Source organism: Oryctolagus cuniculus, chromosome 12, assembly GCF_964237555.1.
Source record: "Oryctolagus cuniculus chromosome 12, mOryCun1.1, whole genome shotgun sequence".
NCBI classification, from domain to species: Eukaryota; Metazoa; Chordata; class Mammalia; order Lagomorpha; family Leporidae; genus Oryctolagus; species Oryctolagus cuniculus.
The window spans coordinates 71,691,865-71,708,482 of NC_091443.1; the positions used below are offsets into that span (position 1 = coordinate 71,691,865).

At 42.8% G+C, this 16,618-nt stretch overlaps 2 protein-coding genes across 3 annotated transcripts in view; one reads left to right on the plus strand and one right to left on the minus strand.

Moving 5' to 3' along the window:
- SHC4 (SHC adaptor protein 4) overlaps positions 1-16,618 on the minus strand; it is a 142,738-nt gene that overhangs the window by 47,345 nt on the left and 78,775 nt on the right. For both annotated transcript variants that reach the window (XM_008269042.4, XM_070054157.1), the window contains exons 4-5: positions 13,810-13,929; positions 917-970 (exon numbers count right to left, since the gene is read on the minus strand). In XM_008269042.4, coding sequence (XP_008267264.1) covers positions 917-970; positions 13,810-13,929 — 174 coding nt within the window. The remainder of the gene's footprint in view (positions 1-916; positions 971-13,809; positions 13,930-16,618) is intronic.
- Positions 3,213-7,124, plus strand: EID1 (EP300 interacting inhibitor of differentiation 1). The gene has a single exon (XM_008269041.4). It carries the CDS (start codon positions 5,513-5,515, stop codon positions 6,095-6,097), a length of 585 nt encoding a protein of 194 aa, XP_008267263.2. The 5' UTR covers positions 3,213-5,512; the 3' UTR covers positions 6,098-7,124.

A 16,618-nucleotide genomic window follows, 5' to 3' on the forward strand; every position in this document is an offset into this window, starting at 1 on the left:
CTCAATTAGAAATGAGAAAGTAAATATGAGGGATAGAAAATGATTCATCACTGGACTGGATTCTATTATCTTATTTCTGAGCAATACAGTATTTAATTCTAAATGATTTGCAAAAAATAAGGTAATATATTTTATGTTATCCTGTATGTTTTCTTGTTTACCATTTTCTGTGTTTATTATGAAAGTCATTCCCTACCCTCCTTCAGATTTCCATATATTTACAGGTACAAGAGAAAGACCCACCACGTTATAGAGGAGCAAATTTGTCCTTCAACTCCCTCAGTTTCAACAGACTTTTATCTTGTTCAGCCATGGACTCCCCAGCTTCAAGGTCGCTCTCCAAGGTCCAGAAATGATGCAGGAGGGAGTGGGCTCTGCAGACAAGGCTTGGAGAGAGAGTCCTGTACCATTTGTGGGACATGAGTACCACGTGGCCTCTCGCTGGAGAGAAACTGCAAGTTCTCGATCCCCAACGGAGCTTTCCCTCCCTGGGTTTCTGCAAACCTGGCTGCTCATTCTAAATGAGAATCATTCTAGATTAGGTTTAGTTGCCTTGGCTGACACAAATATGGCAAAGAGTCACCCTCTCATAGGGACAGTGATAAATAGAGCCTGCTGGGGGTTCTGAGGCAGCACTGGCCATGTGTGCTATTCATAACTTAGATATTATAGACATGAAGCCATCATATGGCAATTCCATGGCTGGCAACACAATGGAGAACTGTTAGCTCAACTACTCATCCAAATATATTTTAGTTCAGTGACAGAAAATATTTTTCCAAGCCAAATTTTATTACCTGATAAAGGTAGCTGTTCACAAATTGTAACACTTAGAAAAGATAGGCCATGGCTAATAAGCTTTATGTAGAAGCTCTTTTAACTCTTATCAAAAGAAATTCCATGAATCCATACTTACAGGATCCCCTCCAGAAGCAAATGAAATAGACTGCATATGATGATTTGCAATAATCTGAAAAACATAAATTAAACATGCATGATGCTAGAAAATTATTCTTCCTAGTTAGACACAGACTAACAATAATCAACATAAATTTGTTTGGGTTTCATTTGCTCTTCATCCCTTTGGTAACCACTCCACCCATTATGTACAAGAATCTCATATAAATCATGAGGTTCATGGAGGCTTGACAGGCCCCTCTCAGTGCCCCTCCCCACCCAGACGAATGCATGATCCAGATTTAGCCAATCAGAAAATACCATTTGGACACTGAAGAGTCAATCAATATCTTTGGGAGGAACTGAAATGGATAGTAGAAGAGAAAGCATCTTTCTCTGCCATTAAGGGCCATGCAAGTTCAAACACTTGTGAAGACCACCTTTTGCTGCCAAGTGGGACAAGCCTACTGGAATATGAAGCTTTCCTTCTGGGGAAAAAATCAGAGCCAAAATTTAAAAATAGAAAACATTTGGTGGTGGGGCCGGCACTGTGGCATAGAATGTTAAGCCTCCACCTGCAGTGACGGATCCTATAACAACGGGAGCTGGTTCAAATCCCAGCTGCTCCATTTCCTATCAAGCTCCCTGCTGTTGCACCTGGGAGAGCTGCTGAGGAAGGCCCAAGTGCTTGGGCCCCTGAACCCAGGTGGGAGACCCAGAAGAAGCTCCTGGTTTCAGGCTGGCCCAGCCATGGCCATTGTGGCCATTTGGGGAGAGAAGTAGCAGATGAAAGATTTCTCCATCTCTCTCTCTCTCTCACCTTCTCTCTCTGTATTTCTCTGCCTTTCAAATAAATAAATAACTCTTTGAAAAAATGAAATAAAATAAGGGCTGGGGATGTGCCAGCAACCCATATAGGTGCTGTTTCCTGTCCCCGCTGCTCCCCTTCCAATTCAGCTCCCTGCTGATGGCCTGGGAAAGTAGTTAGAAGATGGCCCAAGTGCTTGGGCCCCTGCACCCACTTGGGAGACCTGGAAGAAACTCCTGGCTCCTTGCTTCAGATCAGCTCAGCTCTGGCCATTCCGGCCATTAGGAAGTAAACCAGCAGATGGAAGAACTTTGTCTCTCCCTCTCTTCATAACTTTATTTCTCAAATAAATAAATAAAATCTTAAAAAAAAAAAAGAAAAGGTTGGTGGCAACATTTGTTCCTTAGCTTTAGTCAGTACACTTTCCCCTTTCCTTTATGTTTTTGTTTTCTATGTATTTATTTTTGCATAGTTTGAAGTGTTGTTGTTCACTACCAAAAGTATTCTGACCAAGTCAGTACCCTTAAGCCTTCCAATATGAAATAAAACTAGTCAAGTGAATTGCATCAATAAGCCAAGAAAAATCTTTTTAAAGAACTTTTTTTAAAAAATTAATCTGAAAAACAGAAACAGATCTCCTATCTACTGGTTCACTCCCCTCAGTGCCTGCAGCAGCTGAGGCTGGGCCAAATAGGAGCCAGGAACTCAGTCTGGGTCTCCCACGTGAGTGGCAGAGATGCAACATCGTGAGCCATTTCATGCTATCTTCCAGCGTACACATTAGCAGAAAGCTAGCACTGGGCACCAGAGTGCACATTAGCAGAAAGCTAGCACTGGGCACAGAGCCGGGACTTGAACTCAGACCTTCCAATATGAGACACAGGCATCCCGGAGATGTATTTGCCACACTGTTTTTTAAAGTTTCATTAGAACATCAACACTATGGGTGGACTTCTGGCTAAGTGGTTAAGTTCCTATTTGGGATGCCCACATCCTATCAGAGTGCCTGGTTTTCCTGGCTGCTCTGCTCCTGATCCAATTTCCTGCTAAGGCACACCCTGGAAGGCAACAGATAATGCCCCAAGAACTTGGGTCCCTGCCACTCATGTGAGAAGCATGGATGAATTCCTGGCTCCTGGCTTCAATCTGGCCTAGCCCTGGCTGCTGACGGCATTTGAGAAGTGAGTCAGTGGACAAAAGATCTCCTCTGTCTCTCAATCCCCCACCCCCACCTCCACCTTTCAGATAAAATGAAGAGTAGTTTTTAAAAAGTTCTTTCTTTCTTATTTGAAAGGCAGAGTTACAGAGGGAGAGAGAGAGAGGCAGAGATAGCAAGATCCTCCAACCAATAGCTCACTCTCTAAATGGCAACAACAGCCCATTGGAAGCCAGGAGCTTCCTCCCCATCTCCCACATGGATGCATGGGCCCAAGATTTGGGTCATCCTCCCCTGTGGATCTTGCATTGGATGCCGGCACCTTAGGTGGTCCCAATACATAAATTTTATTATTTCTTTTTTTTAAAAAAAGATTATTTTATTTGAAAGGCAGAGTCACAGAGAAGTAGAAGCAGAGAGAGAGAGAGGTCTTCCATCTGCTGGTTCACTCTCCAGATGGCCACAATGGCTGGAGCTGGACTGATCCAAAGCCAAGAGCCAGGAGCTTCTTCTGGGTCTCCCACTTTGGTGCAGGGGCCCAAGGACTTGGGCCATCTTCCACTGCTTTCCCAGGCCATAGCAGAAAGCTGGATCAGAAGTTGGGCAGCCAGAACTCGAACCAGTGCCCATATGGGATGCCAGCACTGCAGGCGGCGGCCTCACCTGCTACACCACAGTGCCAGCCCCAATAACTACATTTTAAAAACTTAAAACACTAATACTATGCACTATGTACTACATTTCAGAATTGTGTGGCAGAATCTGCTAGAGCTGCTATTATACAATGACCAAGCAATGTACATCTCACAGAACTGTGTATTTATATGGAATGGTAGATATTCTCAAGAAAGACAAAAACTTCCCTGGTCGTAACTGCTCTGAACTGGAAACAATCCTAATATTACCACTGTGCTACTCAAATGGTCTATCATTCACAGCAACGATGTTTGGAGAGCAAAGAAGCCAGACACAAAGAATACATGCTGCTTTTTTAATGCATATAACATTTAAAAACAGGAAAAAAATACTATCTTTAAATATATTTATTGGAGAGATGGAGAGAGGAGAGGGGGAGGGCGAGGTAGGGGGAGGGGAGAAAGAGGGAGAGGAAAAGCAAGTGAGCTTCCATCAGCTGATACACTTCCAGAATGCCCAGAGCTGGAGCTGTGAACGCAATCCCCGTCTCACAGGTGTGGCAGGACCCCAATTACTTGAGAAACCATTGCTGCCTCCCAGCGTCTGCACTAGCAAGAACCTGGAGTCAGCAACTGGAACCCGAGAGTCGCTTTGCTCCTGTGATCTCAGAGAACGGGTTCTGCATCTCAGGGAGAACACGGCTGCTGCAGTGAACCTCCTCGGTACGCTCAGGTAACCTGACACAAGACGAAAGCATCCCACTGGCATCCTCACCGCTAAGTTAAACACCTCTTCCTCCATACAGTTTTTAAAGATTCCTTGTATTGCACAAATGTTTGATTTACAAAAGATCTATAAGAATCAGAAGGAAGATAAAAATTGTTTTTGTGCAGTAGGAAAATCCATCATGATAAAAAGACATTCAGAAAAAAAAAACCTTTAAATCTGATTAAATAAAACTAATTCTTAAGACCTCTTAAGACAGACGAGGAACAGTTGTAACCTTAAAAACAAAGTATTCACATACAGATTTTATAAGGAATTCAGAGGACACAAGTCAGTAACAAAAGAAATACCAAATAGGGCTTCTTTAAGAATAAAAACTATAGAAAATATATAGTATTAAATGATACACTATTAAATTGATAAAACTGTTAAAATCCAACAAAAGCAGGTGTGAAAAGGGTGTGGGGAGTTCTCAAATACTACTGTCTAGAACTTAAATTTTTACAGCAACTTTGGAGAGTACTTTGACAATATTTAAAGTAGACATACCCTATACACATAGAGAGAGCTAAGTCTTCAGGATATTGATAAACGTTTTTGAGAGTTATATAGAGCATGCAGAAAAAAGTTTTCCCACATAAAAATCCAAATAATGTAAAAAAATTATTTAAAGAATATACATCAAGCTGACTGATAATAGGAGAAAGCTACTTACTAGGAAAGAAAAATGGGACCAAATGTTCACTGACTATAACTGAAAATAGGATAACTTAACTTATATGACTTGTGAACTTAATTTTAAGGGGCAAAAAGAAAAGAGCAGAATGGCTCAGTTCTCAATATGTTGGCCTGCGTGTGGTTCGGAGACGTGGATTGAGAAGTCATTAGGGACTAGACGAAACCGTGGAGCAGGTGCGGTTGCCTGGGGGATGAGGAAGAGGAGCAGCAGGAGCGTTAACTGTGGTTAGGGAGGTATCTCCCAGTTTATAGCATCCTAAGTAGTATCGCGGCACAGCGAAGCAGAGCCCACGGAACGCTCTCGTACACACAGTCTCTAGCTGTGAGGTTTGAATCGGTGGACACACAGTCCACCGAGCCGCCCCGACATTCCCCGGGGAACGGCGAGCTCCCCGCCATAGCGGGGCGCCCAGCGGGAGGCGGCAACTGGGGGGCCACGCATGCGCCCCGAGTCCCGCGAAAGCAAGGCTTGTGCGCACGCGCACAACGGCGCAGCCGCGTCGCCCCTGTTTTGCTAAAAGCGCTTTGCTAGAACCTGAGCGGTTTCTACCATGTCGGCAATGGCAGAGCTGTCGGAGCTGTATGAAGAGTGCAACGACCTGCAGATGGATGTGATGCCCGGCGACGGGGACCTTCCGCAGATGGAGGTAGGCAGCGGGAGCCGGGAGCCGACCCCGAGTCCCTCCCGCAGCGGGGCCGCGCCACAGCTCGAAGAGGAAGGCCCGATGGAGGAGGAGGAGGGGGCGGCGGCCCAGCCAATGGCGGCGCCGGCGGGGAAACGCGGCCTGGCTCCCGGGCGCAGCCCTGGGGAGCAGCCCGGCCAGGTCGCGGGCCCGGACTTGGAGAGCGAGGACGAGGGCGAGGAATTTGATGACTGGGAGGACGACTACGACTATCCAGAAGAGGAGCCGCCGAGCGGCGCGGGCTACAGAGTGTCCGCGGCCCTGGAGGAAGCCAACAAGATGTTCCTGGGCACATCCCGAGCCAGAGAAGCAGCCCTGGATGGCGGCTTTCAGATGCATTATGAGAAGACCCCGTTCGACCAGTTAGCTTTTATTGAAGAGCTCTTCTCACTTATGGTTGTCAATCGTCTGACCGAGGAACTCGGTTGCGATGAGATTATCGATAGAGAGTAGCTGAATGCTGACCGGAGAGGAGGGACCCGACATTCCACTTGCTTTGGGGTTCGTTCCAGATAGGTTCTGTGCCAGTGAGAAAGTCGATCTTCAAAACAAGAAGTTGTTTTTGTTTTTCGGAATAGAAGACAATAGGACAGTGACTGCACAGCCGCGAAGGAGGGAAAGAACAGGACTGTCGAAGTCCGTTTTCAAGAATGCCCTGAAATACCCATGGCTTGTGACTTTGTTAGCAATCCAGGTCATTTTCCTCGCATTGGGAAATACTTTTCTCAGATTTGTTTGGCTGAAAAGATGGTTTTGCAAGAGTAATCCACGACCAAGACAAACTGGCAATGTAAGAACCCACTGATAATAATTACATAATGAAAAACAAAAGTGTCCACAAGATTATTTGGACTGAAAGCTTGTCGCAAAAAACTTTGAAAGTTACAATTTATGACCTATTTTCGCCATGGTTATTAAAGGCTAACTTTTAAATGTAAGGGTAAATTGAGTATTCTTCATTATCCAAAAGCATGAACAAACTCGAGAAGAAATACTTATCACACATGCTATATCTTAAGATGTGTTTCCAAGAGCATGTGAAATTATGTTTGTACATTCATCTTGATTTTTTATACAGCCACTGTGATCTATAAATCAAGAAAAATCCCTTGTAATGATTCTTTTTAAACGTCAAAAATTAAGGTTACCTTTAAAAATTTTTAAATGTAGACATAAAAATGCATAATGGAAGTACAAAGAAAACTTTCTCACACTCATATACTGGAGACATTTTGTTTTTGATGTAACTTGACAGATGAAAGACTAGTTGAAATTCTAAGAACTGTTAATTAAAAGTGTCAAGTAAAAGCCCTATATCTAAAAACGTTTCATGAACAATTGTACTGTAGACCTTTAAAGGTTTTAATCTGCCCGGAAATCCAGCTCAGTATCTGAAGTTTCCCTCTGTCTCCTCCTCTAATTAAACCCGTTACTTGTTATGCACCAGCATTGGCGTTAATAAAACTTTTTGTTCTGTGTATTTTATCTGGCTAATCGTATTGTATACATACTTTTTCTGTATATTAAGAGAAAAGAACCCAGCTTCTAATACCTGATTTACAGATTAACTTCTGGAAGTTCAACTTAGTAAATAAATATCGCTCACAGAACTTATCAACTTAGGAAAACCCATCTGAGCCATAGTTAAGATGCTTACGCACTCTATGTGGGAGTAATAATTCCATCAGAAGGCTGTGCCAAGCAAAATGAGTATATCAGGTTTTACCATGATCAATAAGGTGGTTCCAGCGGCTCCATTATGGCAGTCAAGGACATACTTAATACAACAGGACGATTCAGAACCTCACTTGGTTTACAGAACTCCTATCTTACTGGGTGGTGGTGTCGGGGAGCAGTGGTATCCTGTTAAATACAGGACTGTATGAAGTAACAGTGATTAAAATTGTTCAAACATTAGCTTGGGGACACGAGGGAGAGTGGAAAGAAAAACAGTAAAAGTTACTACCAAAACATCCTCATCATACTGCTTCTCCCCTACCTCACTTCTTCCAGATGTCTCACTTGGCTTGTCGTTGGAATCACATGAATACCTAGGTGGGTAGTTAATCCTATCTGCAATTTAAATTTCAAGTGCTCCAGGGGGGAGGATGCCAGTACACAGGAAATGGTCAGTTGCATTTTCCTCTAGGTAAAGATGCCAGGAAAGCAGGCTCAGAAAAAAAACTCAGGTCTATAAATAGGTGGTGCTTGTTTCTTTCAGGGAATAAAAGGGAGGGAAAACCATTCCTTGTTAAATTTGAAGACTCTCTTGGAAAACCTGGGCTCTGCAGCTGGTCGATGCTTGGTTATTAGTAGGTCTTAAAAATAGAGGTAAGCCGAGACCACTAAGATTAATAGTTCTTACTTACTAAAGGTAGAAAATCGTAATATTTTCTAACATTTTGAATACATTCGAATTTCAGCTCCACCAATTAGCTCAGTTATTGGTAAAGTACTTAGTCCACAACTCCCAAATTTTCAATTCTGTGAGTATTTCAGTGACATACTTTCTAAGTTGCCTTAAGTGGTATATTGACTGCTCAATTTACGTTTTAAGTGTCCTGTTGTAGGGACAAAGGGACACTTAATCTCTCTGGCATGGTTCATAAACTAAGGGTTACTGGATGTGCCTTATAAATCATGGGGATTAAAGTGGAGATATGCATGATCTGTATCTTCATTTAGTGGGAATTAAAGGAATTGTGGGGAAATTCTGATAGTGATTTTGCAACCGGGAAGAGGGAGGATGTGAGAGAATTTAAAGAAGCTTATGGGTACATAATGTATTGGGAGAGAGTAGCCAAAATCTGTCCATATGTGTTATGTTCACATGGATCCGATATCCCACGTTGGCTGTCCTCAGATCACAGGCGTATTTTCTTCTTTTGCCTCATACTTGCATTTTGAGAGATGAACGTCTTCCTCCAGGAATAACAGCCAAAACCCCAAATGTTCACTTTTTTTTCCTCACAAAAGTAGAAGATCTGACAACTTTTGACATGTAGTCCTACGTGTCAGAGGGCACCTAGATCACCGTTACATGAGGAAGGTATTCTGTCTGCCAGGGTCTCCAGCATTGTCTTCCCAACACAGTGGCCAGGTAGCTCTCGCCATTTATCCCGTGCTTACTTACAACATTGTTTTTCCTATACTTGGACAGTTTGCATTTCCTGCCTGGTCCCGGGATTCTGCCTATAATGATGTCTTCATTTCCTGCCTATTTTACTTTCATGCCTCTTTATGCCTCTCATAGCTCAGTAGCTGTTACACTTGGTGATAGCTGTAGAAATGAGTAGAGAATTAGAGCTACCACTTAAGGCCTTAAAATACTATAAGGTACCCCCACCCATGGTTTCGGTGACTCAGGCTCAACCACAATCCAAAAAATCAAATAGAAAATTTACAGAAGCCAACAATTCATACATTGTGAATTGCACACTGTTCTGAATAACAGAATGAAATCTCGTGCTATTCTTTGTCCTACATGGGATGTGTGTGGGGAGCAACCCGGACTGGACTGAGTTACTGGAATTAAGACTTATTCTATGCATCTGCTCTCCCACAATATGGCGCTGGGAGAGAAGAAAACAGCTTCTACACAGCTGCCTCCAGTTCAGCCAATAAACTGTAGGACTTGCTCCTGATTGGAGGAGAGCAGCGTACTCGGCGTGTGGGCAGCCGAGTTGGGATTGGCGGAAGAGGACTATAAAGGAGGAGAGAGACAACATGCACCAGGAACATCTAAGGGGAACATCTAAGGGAACACCTGTGCAGCCCCCAGAAAGCCGGCCGGCGGTGTGCCGCTCCCCTGCGGAAGTGGGGAAAGTGGCCAGGGGGAACCGCCCTTCCACGGAGGTGGAAGGGACAGTAGCCAACCCGGGAAGAACCAGCAGCAAACCCGGGGAGGGCCGAGCAGACGAAAGAACAGCGCAGGGTTTAGTGTCGTTCCTCCACGAAGAGGGGGAGCGACAGATGTGAATCATCCTTTTGTCCAGCATTTACTCTCCTCACCAATAGTCACTCTCTAGCCATCTCAGTTGTCAGAGCCTGCTGTGGTATCTCAGTGCTTGTGTTCAAGTAACCCTTATTTTTACTGAGACTAAAATCAAGAGTAATGGGGCTGGTACTATGGTGCAGCGAGTTAACATCTTGGCCTGAAGCTCCAGCATCCCATATGGGTGCTGGTTCAAGACCCGGGTGCTCCACTTCCAATCCAGCTCTCTGCTATGGGAAAGCAGTAGAAGATGGCCAAAGTCCTTGGGCCCCTGCACCTGCATGTGAGACCTGGAAGAAGCTTCTGGCTCCTGGCTTTGGATCAGCCGTTGTGGCCAATTGGGGAGTGAACCAGCGGATGGAAGACTTCTCTCTCTCTCTCTCTCTCTGCCTCTCCTCTCTCTGTGTAACTCTGACTTTCAAATAAATAAATAAAAATTTAAAAAAAGCAAGAGTAGTGATGCTGGCAATTCAGATACGCCAAAAAGAACGTGGAAAATGCCTTTTTTTTTGAGAGGTAGAGTTATAGACACACAGAGAGAGACAGAAAGGTCTTCCATCTGATGGTTCATCCCCCAAATGGCCACAACGGCCGTTGAGCTACGCCATTCCGAAGCCAGGAGCCAGGTGCCTCTTCCTGGTCTCCCACACGGGTGCAGGGGCCCAAGCACCTGGACCATCCTCCACTGCCTTCGTGGGCCACAGCAGAGAGCTGGACTGGAAGAGGAGCAACCGGGTCTAGAACCCAGTGCCCATATGGGATGCCGGTGCCACAGGTGGAGGGTTAACCTAGTGCGCCACGGTGCTGGGCCCAGAAAATGCTTCTTTTAAGTTAAAAAGTGAACGTTTTTGACTTAAGAAAAATCATATACTGAGGTTGCAAAGACCTACAGTTAGAACAAAACATATGTATAGAATTTAGTACTATCCATGGTTTCAGGCATCCAGAGGGAGGTCTTGAAATGCATCCCCAATGGATAAGGCAGTCTGCTATATGAAAATGTCAATAAACTGTTGATTGAAGTTTAAAACCAGGAATATATAGAAACATATCATTGGCCTTTCCAAGATGTGTTTTCATACCCCAAAATATGGTTAACTTCTTAAATTACAAGTGTTTTTTATTTAATATGATTTGATTTTTTGCCTCTGAGGATCTATGAAAAATTACCTGAGAATAAATCGTTACATTAATGTCCTTAATGACTGAGGCTAAATCTGAACCATCTGACCCAAAAAGTGCTGTCATCTATGATAAATACATCCATCAACTTTAATCCCTTTATGATCTTGATCCAAAGACGAGGTTAGGAGTCAGGGGCGGAGGAGGCAGTTTTCTCTGTATTTATTTTGGAACTTACAGGGGCAGCTTTCTTTTGTCTCGTGTTACCTCCAAAAAGTCTATTTTCTCCATTGCCTTCATCCTCTGAACCTTTTAGTTGCTCTTTTTATGGGGTATATAAAGCTGCTTGAATTGAAGCATCATCCACAGTGGCACATCTGTCCCCCCACCTCACCCCCGGCCATTTCCTCCAGGCTTGTAAAACAGCACAAAATAATTATTAAAAATCAGCCCCTGCGTCTGAGATCAATGTGGATCTCATTGCAGCAATGGTCTGACCACAACCCTGTTCATGCCACCACTGCAGGAAAACTATAACTGTCAAAAGCTCATCATTGCTATAGCTGCTGGCAGTGGAAGCCATGCATTCCCATTATCCCCATCTCTGCTTTGCCTGAAAGATTACAAACATTAACTGCTGTGACCTGAAGAACAGTAGTAGAGGGGAGAGGCTGAGAATAAACCATACACAGGGGCACTTCAAAAAGCTCATGGAAAGTGGAATTAAAAGATTATTTTGGCTCAGAGTTTTTGCATATGAGAGATCTACAAAAATCATTGGAAAATGTGTACAAGTGCTATGAAAAAACTACAGATTTCAAAATAATTTCTGTACCAAAATAAACATCTTTTAATTCTATTTTCCATGAATATTTGAAGTATGCTGATACACTACAACCTTATTTTTTGTCAATTCCCCTTTCATTTGTGGAGCCCCATGGAAAGGGCTGTTTTATTTATTTATTTTTTTCCCAAAGAAACCTTTTATTTAAGGAATAGAAACTTCTTTAGGAATATAGTGATTCTTCCCACCGTACCCACCCTCCTATCCCTCCTCCTCCTCCCTCTCCCATTCCCAGTCAAAAGGGCTGTTCTGAAAAATGATTATTTGAATCTGCACATGAGGTGTCTCTGTGATGGCTCCAGCTTTGCCTGCTCCTCCCTTACAAAACCCTAAGGTAATTCAAGGGCTCCTGTACTCAGTGAGATCTCATGACTAAAAGCATTGAGCGTCTATGCTACCACACAAAAGTGAAAACTAAGGAAAAAATACATCTAGATATGTCTTGGAGTCAAAGAAATGTGTGTTTCCCCTTCAACCTAGTTGTTGTTGCCTCTTCTAAGTGCAAGCCAAAAATGTTATGCTGTTATCATACCAATGTGGTCACCTCTCTTGAGAAATCACTAAAAACCCAGGAATCTATTTTGAACGGTTTCATACTAATTATTTTCCTCTGAGGTGTTTTATCCCATTGTATAAGCAATTTATTTATTTATTATTTATTTATTGACCGGCAGAGTTAGAGAAAGAGACAGAGAGAAAGGTCTTCCTTCCATTGGTTCACCCCCAAATGGCTGTTATGGCCAGCGTGCTGTGCCAATCCGAAGCCAGCGGCCAGGTGCTTCCTCCTGGTCTCCCATGCAGGTGCAGGGCCCAAGCACTTGGGCCGTCCTCCACGGCCTTCTCGGGCCACAGCAGAGAGCTGTACTGGAAGAAGAGCAACTGGGACAGAACCGGCGCCCCAAACGGGATTAGAACCCGGGGTGCTGGCGCCACAGGTGGAGGATTGGCCTAGTGAGCCGCAGCGCCGGTCATAAGCAATATATTTTATTCCTTTTTGAATTTAGAGAATAAAGCTGCCCTCAATACCTATATTTTTAAGCTACTAACAATTTTATAAATTAAATTATGCTTTCACTGGAAAGTATAAAAAATATGAAAATAAATTTAAAATATGAAAAGGCCCTTGAAAAAGAAATGTGTGAGTAAATAATAACAAAAATGGGTACAATGTGACTGGCACTGTGTTAAGGGATTTACATCCATTATCTCATTTAATCGTCCAAATAGTCCTATGAGATCCTTACTGTTAAATCCATCCTCTGAGACAGCCTATGAATAAACACCGTGTTCCTCATTTCATTGATGAGGAACCCTCAAGTTCAGAGTGGTGGGGGAACTTGCTGTTAAGTGGCAAGGCCAGTATTTCAACCTGTACACATTAAAACCTTCTAATGTTTATCATCGCCAAGCACACATGAAACCTCCCATGAATCCTTGATCAACAACACTGCACTCGGCAAAATCTTAAATATTAAGAACCTCAAATGTCTACATGTTAGACAATGAGAAAAATCAGACTCTAACAACAACATAAAAACCTGATATAAAGAAGCTTAACAACTTAGAAGCAAGCAGAGAGTCCTAGTTTTGTACACTTTTAGCCCAATGTCGGTCTGTCTTTTACATTTGCCTCAGCAATGCTGTTCTGTGAGAAGTGAGGTTCGAAACAGTGAAAACTCAGGCACACCATGGTATCATAAACATGAAAGAAGCAAAACTGTGTTCATACAGTAATGTTTTAGAAAGCTTTTTGACCACAAGAGCTAGAAGATATCTTCTGTTAAAACTTCAGTTAGCCAGAACATAAACCCTAGCTTCAATTTTCCCCTGTCCCTCTTCTGCACTTTTGCCCAACCCACAGGCTGCTGGTTTCTGATAATGGAGTTGTTTTCTCTGTGAAGAGGGTTGGCAGGGACTCATCAATGACCAAATCAAGGATATTAGTTGCCAAATGATATTGACCATGTTCTTTGCACCTTAGTTCTTCATACCAAGCCCAATTAGATAGAGGCAAGTATATAGACAGATAATGATGGGCTAGTAATGTCATTCTAATTACTGTTGTGCATAAATCTTGGGTAGATTTTTTCTCTTGTGCCTTATTAAATTGTAGGCAAGTTGTCTGAAACCCTATTCTCTATTATCTTCAGGCTTTGCTAGAAGAAAAATGCTTTTTTAGACCATAAATGACATTCTCACTCTTACCTGTTGATTGTCAAGATTCATCAGTGTGAGGCTGCATGTTGAGATGGTCAGTTTTATATTCGTTCCCGAAAACTGAAGATTACTTTTGCCAAGAACTGTTGACAGGAACTTCACTGGGGGCTTTACAAATAACAAAACAACACTGTAAGTTATAACTTTTGTAACGTTAACAATGGATCAAAGCCCATACTCTTTCTCTGTATTTCACTTTACATAAATCAAATGATTTTTGTTTTGAAACAGAAATGCAGGGTATTTTTAGTAAATGGTGAAATGTGGGCCCTCAGAACTTGTCTCCTACATTTCCACCTCCCCAGGTGTTGAGAGCATGGGCCTGCTTTATATAAATGAATTCCTGTGAGAGCTTAGACTGGCTCACAAATCAGAGGGACAAAACAAACAAACAAACAAACAAAACATGGTAATTTCCTCAATCTAATGCCACTGCAGGCACTGACAGTTCCCAGTTGCCTCCTTCATGGAAGCCATCCCTGTCTCTGCCTACTGTTTCCCTTGGCTGGAGTTTAAAGGCCTCTCTACCAGTCTCTTCTTCACCTTCAGACAACTACCCACCATTCTTTAAGGTTGAACCATTGTTTCCAGAAAGACCCTGTTGTTAAAATGAACAAATGTTACTAGGAAGGGATTACCCCATTCGACAGCAACTCATTAATAAGGACAGTTTATCAGAATTAACTAATAGAAATTTAGAGGGAGGTCCTCAGGAAAGGAACACTTTTTTTTTCTTGCTTTGTTTTTGTTTGAGAGGTAGAGAGAGCAATAGTCCAGCCACTAGCTCACTCCCAAATGCCCACCACAGCTGGGACGGGGCCAGGCTGAAACCAGGAGCTAGGAGATGAATCTGGCTATCACACATGGTGGCAGGAACCCAGCTGGTTACTTGAGTCATCACTTGGTGCCTCCCCAGGATGTGCATTAGCAGGAACCTGGAATCAGGAGTGGATCCAGGGACAGAAACCAAGCGCTGTAATGTGGGACATGGGCATCTCAACCTGTGTGTTAACTGTCATACCAAATGCCTGCCCCGGGACAAGTTTTTGACAAAAGCTGAAATACTGGGCCAGGCTCTTCTCACAGACAGGTCTGGGGCCTCGGTGGAGAACTAGCAGAGTAGGGGTTGCCCAGGGATTATTAAAAGCATTGGGCTTATAAGTGGGCAAAGGAATCTGAATGGAGAGGTGAGAGGTTGGGCTGGCCAATTTTCTCAGGCAGAATGGTGCCTTAACAGCTGTATGGCCTTAGACAAATACCTTTCAAAGCCTCAATTTCCTTTGTAAAAAAGTGAGAAAGGGGCCAGCTCTGTGGAGTAGCAGGTGAAGCCACCACCTACAGTGTCGGTGTCTTACATGGACATAGGTTTGAGACCCGGCTGCTCCACTTCCAATCCAGCACTCTGCTGTGGCCTGGGAAAGCAGTAGAAGATGGCCTAGGTCCTTGGGCCCCTGCATCCGTGTGGGAGACCCAGAGGAAGCTCCTGGTTCCTGGCTTCGGATGGGCATAGCTCCGGCTGTTGTGGCCGTCTGGGGAGTGAAGCAGCAGATGGAAGATTTTCTTTCTTTTTCTCTCTCTCTCTGCCTCTGCCTCTCTGTAACTCTGCCTTTCAAATAATAAATAAATAAATCTTAAAAAAGTGAGAAAAACAAAAACCACCATATAAGGACTGTTGTGAGACTGAATTAGATAATAAGCAGAGAGCATTTAGCACAGTGCTAGGCTGGATACACCAGAGCTAAGAATGGTTGGCGGGTGGGCTGGAGGGAGGGCAGGGGGGAATTATCACTATGTTGCTAAGTCTTTATTTATGAAATACATGAAACTTATATAATAAATCTTTTTTTAAAAAAATCAACAAGCAAAATCACAAGAAAAAAAAACAGAGGTAGCAGCATCATCCTTAATATTTTGGTCCTTTCCAATACTAAGAGTCTAAGAAATGATGTGAGAGATTTCAATACTATGTTAGATGTTTAGATTAAGTATTAAAATCATCAGCTGGAAAGTGAGCCAGTTGGAAATTAGTGCTTCTTCAATAATTGGATCAATACTTTGACACAATCAATGACAACATAATTTCTTTCTTTCACAGTTTTACTTGTATGTTACTCTTGCTTGACTTCTTATGGAACCACACTAAACTGTTAAATTATTGTGAGTGAGATCCCAGTGGAAAGAAGGGGCCATCAAAGGAGGAGGTACCTTTCTCTGAAGGGAGGAGAGAATTTCTACTTTGACTATGGCCCAAGTAAATTCAGAGTTTGTGACCTCAAGAGGCTTCCATAGCCTTGGCAGCTCATGACAAGAGCCTCGGGTGATTACTGACGTCATAAATAAGAGTGTCAAATGTTATATCAATAACAGAGTCACTGTGCACTTACTCCCCATGTAGCTTCTCTGTCCTTAATGTGTTGTACTGTGAGAATTAATGGTAAAACTAATCTTCAAACAGTACTTTATACTTTGTGCATCTGTGTAGGTGCAAACTGTTGAAATCTTTACTTAGTATATACTAAGTTGATCTTCTGTATATAAATATAATTAAAAATGAATCTTAATGAAGAATGGGATAGGAGAAGGAGTAAGAGATGGGATGGTTTGCGGGTGGGAGGGTGATTATGGGGGAAAAGCTGCTATAATCCAAAAGTTGTATTTTCAAAATTTGTATTCATTAAATAAAAGTTTTCTAAAACAATGGCCTTCATGATTAAGCAGATGAAATTTAAAAAAAAAAAGCTAACAATATTATCTCACACTTGAAAAGTACTTTTTCTTTGTAATGAACTTTTTTTAA

What these genes read in the sequence shown, in the direction of transcription:
- EID1 (XM_008269041.4), top strand. Translation starts at nt 5,513, where the DNA reads ATGTCGGCAATGGCAGAGCTGTCGGAGCTGTATGAAGAGTGCAACGAC.